This window comes from Danio rerio, chromosome 1, assembly GCF_052040795.2.
Source record: "Danio rerio strain M-AB ecotype USA chromosome 1, GRCz13ab, whole genome shotgun sequence".
Lineage (NCBI taxonomy): Eukaryota > Metazoa > Chordata > Actinopteri > Cypriniformes > Danionidae > Danio > Danio rerio.
Genome location: NC_141021.1, coordinates 44,370,241 through 44,378,641, shown reverse-complemented (window position 1 = coordinate 44,378,641; position 8,401 = coordinate 44,370,241). Strand labels below are relative to the sequence as shown.

At 38.7% G+C, this 8,401-nt stretch overlaps 1 protein-coding gene across 6 annotated transcripts in view; it reads right to left on the bottom strand.

Annotated features, from left to right (window-relative positions):
- Positions 1-405: 405 nt before the first annotated feature.
- smox (spermine oxidase) overlaps positions 406-8,401 on the bottom strand; it is a 101,843-nt gene continuing 93,847 nt past the window's right edge. For 5 of the 6 annotated variants that reach the window (XM_087235300.1, XM_087235299.1, XM_087235301.1 and 2 more), the window contains 4 exon segments: positions 7,597-7,770; positions 6,079-6,778; positions 3,817-3,977; positions 406-924 (listed from right to left, as the gene is read on the bottom strand). In XM_087235300.1, the coding sequence (XP_087091426.1) occupies positions 775-924; positions 3,817-3,977; positions 6,079-6,778; positions 7,597-7,770 (1,185 nt within the window). In that variant the 3' untranslated portion in view covers positions 406-774. 6 annotated transcript variants of the gene reach the window in all.

Here is an 8,401-nt window from a genome sequence, read left to right as displayed (position 1 = left end):
TAGCCCTTTATTGGTCAAAAATGTTATTCATAATTGTATTAAAAATGTCTTAAAAAGTCTTAAACTTAACTCTTAAATCTTAAAGGCTTAAAGATAAGTTTTTGTAAATAATGACTCCGTTAGCAAGCAGGATGAGGTCTTTTTTTCTGTACTTTCTTTGTAATTTTCATTGTTTTCAAATGAAAAAGAGATGCTACACTACGTAGTATGCACGAGTAACTTAATGAGTACGATTTCACATCCAAAATGCTATAGTAAAGCAGTATGGACTGTATAATTTTACAAAAAAAAAATTGCACATATATAGCACTAAATAAAAAAAGATGGCCTAGATCTCAGAATAATGTTAAGTTACATTTAATGACGAACAGAAATCTAATTAAAAAGGAAGCAAAGTCTGTCTAATTCACATTAATGTACATTTTATTCATATCGCTTTTTTTGTTGTTTAATCTTTTTTAAAGACATGACATTAAATACAGAAGGCACTTACAAAAATGGTTAAATTATAGAAACATATTGACAAGGATTAAAAATAATCAGAACAAATAAGGACCAGAGATAGCGGCACATGGCAGCCTTGTACAGTACATCTCAAATAAAATCTACAGAGCGCTAATCTAAATACAGTATAAAGAGGATTTATTGTTATTAGTTTAATGCCCCTACTAGGTTTTCATACATAATTTAATCATCTGAAATACAGAAAGCACGTAACACAATTGTTTTTTGTCACTAGTAAGTGGTTCTTGTTTTTGTTGCAATTTGTTTGTTTTAAATGTTAGGCTTTGTGGTTTCTGCACAGGAGTACTGGTACAGCTCCATCAAACGGTTGGCCTCCCTCTGTCCTGACAACAAAGCACCGTGGGTAGTGGAATAGTATTTTCTATGGGTGGCCTCCCCAGCAAACAACACCTGAAGAGGCTTTGGACAGAAGAAAGAAAAGGAGGACAAAATGTTAGCTTGACCAAACATATGTTCTACTACATGCTGCCTGGGGCCTGGTTGGATATTTTTAGCACAGATCTCAACCTTTCTGCGGTAAAAAAAAAAAAAAAAAAAAAGATTTCGTAGGTTTTGTGTGTGTGTGTGTGTGTGTGTGTGTGTGCAGCGTTGAGGTCAGACTGTTCCTTTCAGACCCCTAATTGGCCAGATGATGTTTGTGTGCGTGTATGTGTGTGTTTATTTGGCAAATGTACAACCCAAGCTTCTCGTCTGACTCAAATTTCAGTCTCGGCGCTGCACAGGTCAACATGACACATTTTTAAAAACTACCATGCAAGCAGATTGAGTTAGGCTGACCGTAGAGCAGTCCAGGGACATCTAAACAAAATCCAAAAGGTGAAAGGGCAATGTAAAGCTGGGCTTTCGTTGTTTTGGAGTTTTCAAATCCTGACTGATTATTAAACTGGGATAATCACACTGATTATCAAGCCTACATGCTTGCAGATTACATAGCAGATTGCAACTGATCACTATATTTAACAGCTTCTTACTACTGTTTTAGCCGGTGTTCAATAATACAATATCTTATGATAATAAATATGAAGAGTTCAGATGCAAAAACCTTTAAATACCATCTGAAATATTCTTCTAAATTGAGCATTTTCTTCAGCCTCCTATGTTTATGTTTAATTATTTCACTTTAAAGGCAATGGAAAGAACTTATTCATTATATAAAAGAAAAGAGCCTACACACAAAAAAATTACTTTAGAAGAAAATGTCAAACAGCATTTAGAGGTTTTTGCATCTAAACTCTGCGTATGCACAGTATTGTTATCATGGGCTATTGTAAGTACTGTGAATGATTTTTAGGCCACACTTTATGTAACGGATGAAAATATGATGTGATACTGCATGTAACATGCTATACAAGAGGATAAAACCCATTTTAAAGTATTATTGGTCTACTGAGAGTACAGTTACCTGGGTAATGTTACATAATTAATGTCAGTAATAACATTTAATATATTTATAGAGCTAAATGTTAACACAATCAGATTCCAATAGTCAAGTACTTGCCATTAAACTAAACTATTTTTAAAGGCACCCATTTTACCTCTTTTTTTAAGTCTTTTGTTTCTCCAGAATGTGTCTGTAAAGTTTTAGCTCAAAATGCTCAACAATTTATTATACCTTTTAGAATATTGGAATTTTCTGCTTTGAACAATTTGTAGTGGTTTTTGTAGTCTGTGCCTTTAATGCTGGTTCTTCCCACCCACCGTTCCCGACCTGCCTGTCAGAGTGTGCCTCAATCTCAGGCTCGGCTGCTTCAGATAAACAGCACAGTGACAGACATGAAGCAGATGTCACGTAATGTTTGTGGGAAATGCTACAGTGAGAACTTTCCCAATGATTATTTAATGTATTTGTTGTGGAGTTAATGAGTCACAGAATTATAAGTCGACATGAGTGACACACAATGTCGTTACAAAGTTCACACACACACACACACACACACACACACACACACACACACACACACACACACACACACACACACACACACACACACACACACACACACACAGTGTGCGCATTTAACTTTGCACTGTTTTCGCACACAAATGTGACAGGATACACGTTAATATCCACCTCTGTATAGATTTCTGTTATGTTAATGTACAAAATAAACCTGATTTAGCGTCCACAAACCAGGATTGAAGCTTCTTTGATAATTATACTGACATGCGGCTGTGGTGATACATGCACTGTTTTAAAAACTGAAAAACTTGTAAAAAAAAACAAAAAAAAAACTTGTTTTGAAACTTGTAAAACTCATTCTTGATCACATTTGATGATGATTGATGATCTCAGAGCGCTGAACAGATCTTTTAATCCCTGTTGCTTTGCGCACATCCTGTATTGTTGATATGATTATACGTGTTACTACAAATACATGTTTATACGCAGATGTCAATCAAATCGGTGGGTGGGGAAACAGTGGTCGGCCTCAAAATGGTAAGAATTTGCATCCTATTTTAATGTCAGAAAGTTTTGAAAAGGAGACTTATTGTGTTTATATCACTCCAATATGACTGTGGACACACTATACCAACACACAGTTCTGTTCAAACAGCTTACAAAAGATGATGCCCTATAAAATACTCGTAATCATACAGCAGTTACTTATTTTTTTGGCTACACTTTTAAACAGCTACTTTCTACACTTACTGTACTAAGTACCATCAAAACTGAGGTGTTTCTCCCTAGTGTTTCTGTTTGTCCATACAAATGTTCAGCTTGTTTTTGACAGACTATATTCAGACAGTTTAAAATCTAAATTCCTCCAACTTCGCTATCCAATGGGCCTGAACAGCAATTTGCTTCTGGGTATTGGCTTTATTATCCTGACTTAAACCTCCTAAATATCAAAAATGTTTCTTTGTAGAGTGATTCTGATGTTTCTTTGCGCTGCCTGGGAGGAGTAAGATTTGATCTTGCACTACCAGTTAGTCTGGGACATTGAAACCGAAATTAGTTGGCATTAAAATATAATTTCCTTGGATTGTCAGTTAAATCAGCATAAAACTCATGTGTGGGGGCCTTTGTTCTGTGAGGCTTAAGTGGTTCTTAAAATAATTAAAAAGACTTTAATTGAAATAATCAGAAACAAACTTATTCCTTAAATGGACACCTGTTGGCCTAAGTTAATGGAAAATAAAAATCCAATTCATATTTTACCCATTTAACACAGAGGAACAATACTTTTTTCATAAAGACATTTCATAAATTATTATATTCAACCTAAGTTAACAAACATTGAGCAAAATGTGCTGTATTTTCTGTACAACTGAGTGTAAATGTAAACTCACTGGAGCCTTGGTGTTTTTAATGTAAGGCAGGGGCTCAGCAAGCTTCTCCACATCTCTGCCGCTTGAGCCCACTCTAGTGAAGGAGTAAGAACCCCGGATATACGGATTACTGCCCCATGACGAGCGCAGGATCCGCCTTGGCTTCGGAATATTCTGGTTCCCTGTTAGAAACATGAACATGTTAATATAAACATCTAAACTACGTAAACTAATGAATGAATGAATAGTTATTTTTACTGGATGCACACTGTAGTACAAACTATATGAGGTTGGTGGTATTACCCAAAACCCTATTTACACGCACTGTAAATGTGGTCAAAACACGAGTAAACAAACCCTTAGGTTTACAGTCACAATGAAAACAAATTAGGAGACCTATCAATTATCAGTCATGAGGCGTGACTAAATCCAATTTCAGCACACTAATTACATAGGACTGGGGCAGATGGGAGAGGAACGTGCCGTGAATCTGGATTAAAACAGACTGACCTACTTAAGGGGCATGGCAGCCTGTTGACATCATCTACAGAGAATGTGTGCACTGACCCTTATATCTGGTTAAGCATTCAGTCACGAAAGAGTTACACCAGAACAGAAAGCAGAGATGTTTACAGTACAATCTTTCATACAACCCTGAAAACCTTTGAGCCCTTGTTTAACCCTTGTTCTTCTGTCTTGATTTAACAGGTATGCCTTCTTTCATGTCATGGAGGAATCTAACTTAAAAGCATGATATGAAGAAGCTGGAAATAATCTACCTTGACTGTTACATTTAGAACAGGTATTATGTAGTTGGAGAGGGTATTAAAAGAGCTAAATTCATTATGTAACAATTAATTTAAAAAAATGCACAGTTCTAGGTTTAAAAGATTAAAAAAATACTTTAACATCCATCCGTAGACACTCAGGGAAGTAGTTGAAAAAGGATTAAGACATTAAAGGTACAGTATGTAAATTTGACACCCAGTGGTTGAACTAGGTATTGCACTCCTGGATCAAAACAAAGGCAAGCGCAGGTTGCCAGACTGAGGACGGAAGCAAGTGATTTAAACAGTGTTTTAAATAAAAGCAACGGCACCCAACATAAGAAATATTTTCCATATTAAAAGGAGTTTTTGTCCTAACCAACACCACCATTGATTATATTAGAAACGGCTTCTATTTCTTGCAGCTGAATCACACAAAATTATGACAGGTACACCTTATGTGCTTTATTCAGCGTTAAAGGCTACTAATTTGAGATTGAATGCCATTTTACGTGACATTTATTGCCAGCAGCAGCAGATCACCTGAGTTCACCTCAGATCTTGAAAATTAAATAAACCGTTTGAAATTAAACTTTAGAACTAAACACATGAGTGCTTCAGCATCTACATTTCATAATGTTAACGAGGGTTCATATGTATAAAATAGATTATAAACCTTATCATTTCATGAGTGAGTGCATGTTCTGTGCTTCTGAATGGCTGTATTTAAATTTCGGTCATGTTTCGTCTGGTGCAAACAGCCAAATTGCTTATCACTGCGTATCTCGTCTCAAAGCTAGTTAGGACACGGGGTTACAATGTAACCTCCTCACCTAATGTTTACGTTTGTAATATTTATATTATTTGCTAATTAATAACCTCATATGGAACTCGGAATCTGTGTCTCATTTTGGAGTCTGCTACTGTCGCATTTCAGGCATTTCAGAGGTCGCATTTCAGGCACGGATGCATGCTTTCAGAGCCTTTCTGTATGAATGAATGAAATATGCTGTTTTTTTACCAAGGCAACCAGGGGAGCTGAAATATAGTTGGCTAAACTGGCATTGGGAAGATTAAAAAGACCAAAACAAAGACATGTTCCGGCATGGAAAATACATTTTCAAAGCAGAATATCTGACTTGTTTTTCAGATAAACACGAACGTTCACTTAGCATGTTTCTTAAATATCTGCAAACATATTGTTTTTTATGCTTTAGAAGAGTCAAAAACTTACATACAGCACATTTAAGTGTATATGGGGATCCCTCTCCCATCCACCTTTCCCCTTAACCACAGTTCAACTTAATACCAAAAGTAAACAGGACCTTAGCAGTGGTGTGAAAGTGAAGCAACCCAAAACATGCTATTAAAACACTAAAGGGGTAATTATCTTGTTTCCTCACATCCTAATTGAAGACTAGTTAAAAAGAATTTCACCCAAATGATAAGAATCTTGCATAATGTGTATAATTACACTGAATATAATTACTTGTCTAATTGCAGTGAATGCGCTGACCTGTGAACTGGCGCAGTAGTTCGGTGCATATCTCCGCCACAGTCTCGTCGTCACACCTTTCCATGCGCAGGGCCTCTTCTCCGCAGATCCATCCACTCAGCATGTGGCCATAGCGCTCGGGCGGATACAGCACATCAAAGCTGCAGATCTTTCGGTACCACAGCTCTTCTGGATATGCCTGGCTCTCCAGTTGTGCCTCGTCCTCCCACACAAACTGAATGCTGTTGCATTCTGGGCTCCAGAAGGGCTCTGCAAACTCCAGAAAGATCTTGTCAGTGGTGCTAATGCCCAGTTTCTGGATGGCCTGTGCCTTGTCTTGTGGAAGGCCTGGGGAGAAGAGAGTCTTGTGAGCTTTCTTCAGGACCCCAAGAGAGGCAGTTAAGATCACATGGTCCGCCAGCAGACGCTCGCCGTCTTCGCACTCCACACAGACCGGAGAAGGGCTGGGCCGTTGGTCCTGGTTATGGTCAACCTGGTCTCCAAATTCTTCTGCATCCTGGGAGCTGCAGTTCCAGTGGACGCGGCGGACAGGCTTGCTAAGGTGGAGGACACAACTCGGGATGTCCTGAGCCAGGATCTCAACAACTTTAATGAAACCAGTGGGAATGACATGATGAGCGCCAGGAATCTCAGTCCACTCGCCAAACTCACTTAGAGACACTTCATCCATGTTGGGGGAACTGCTTTCACAGCTCTCCACCTGAGGCACACAAGAAGACACACATTGCTAATCTTACCCTACTGTAAGACTACTTCTTGGCACTTGTATGGCCTTGCTTTGGTTCATTAACTGTTGGTTTCATCCTGTCACAGTGAACGCATGGGCTCTGCTAAACACCACGTTCACTCTAAGGTTACTGTTCTGAAGTACACTGCTGTAAACAAACACAGGCAGACATAGTCTAGCAGGCATAAAGCCAACTGAGTGCTTTTTCTGGTCCTGGCCCCTTCCTCCCATAACCTCTAGCATTACAGATTGACATTCAATGGTGACATTTAACACTTTTACTTCAATAGCTTTCATTACTACCCGAGTCTCAATGAATAGTTTGACTAAACAGTTTCAGTATAAAAAAAGTTTAATTATTTAATGAATTGTAAATGCAAGCCCTTTGCAACTCTAGGCTGTGTGAGAAAAGAATAAAAATGTGGTTTGGTTGGAATCCACACCTCTTCTCAGAAGTCTATGGTTTTGAATTTCACAAAGAGAACCTTGCTGTTGTGACAGAATGGGAAGAGTGCAGTAAGCCTGACATCACTACTGTATTACAAAAGCTGAAGAGACACGCAATGCATTTATTGTTGTCATAGAGTTGCAGTAAATGTGCTTACGACAGTAACTCTGCTACTTCCTGTTGGGGCCTGTTAAGATGTCAAACATGATACCACACCTTATATTTCAAAATAAGGTCTAGAGAGGTATGTCTGGAGAGTCTATAGGAGGAACAATGGGTATGTTACCATGAAACTATGGGTTAGCAAAACATGGGAAAATATAGACCATAGAGCCCAGCTCACCTTGAGGTACTGTTGTAGCATAGATAACTTGAGCTTCCTGATGCTTTCTGAATCATAAGGATCAAGCATGATTTTCTTGCGCACCACGTCTCGTGTGAAGATCCCCACACTGTTTTGACTCTCAGCTCCCACAGGCTTTCCATTCTGGAAGAACTCCTGAGTCAGCTCATACACCTGCACAGAAGAGGTTGTTAAACAAAATTTAAAAAAAGAGAGAGACCTAAGAGACATCAGATCATCCGTCCTTTCCACTACAAGTGTTTTATTGTATTAGTCACTGTGGTCGAAACACAGTATGGTCTAAATCAGGGGTGGAGAACCTTGACCTTGGAGAGCAGCTGTTCTGCAAAGTTTAACTCCAACCCTGAAAAAATACCTGCCTAAATCCTGAAGACCTTTACCGTATCCAAAATCACCCCCTCATTCACTACTCCCTACATTTGTCCACATGAATTAGTTAATGTAATGTAATGTGTATTTATACAGCGCATTTAGTGTGTATGACCATACACCCAAAGCGCTTCACAATCATGAGGGGGTCTGTCCACACCACCACCAGTGTGCAGCATAGACTTGGATGATGCGAAGGCAACCACAGGAAAACGCCGCCAGTGTGCTCACCACACACCAGCTATTGGTGGAGTGAAGAGACAGTGATAGAGCCAATTCGGTGGATGGGGATGATTGGGAGCCCATGATTGTAAGGACCGATAGAGGGATTCTGGCCAGGACACCGGGGTTACACCCCTACTCTTTAAAAGAAGTGCCATTGGATTTTTAATGACCATAGAGTCAGGACCTTGAT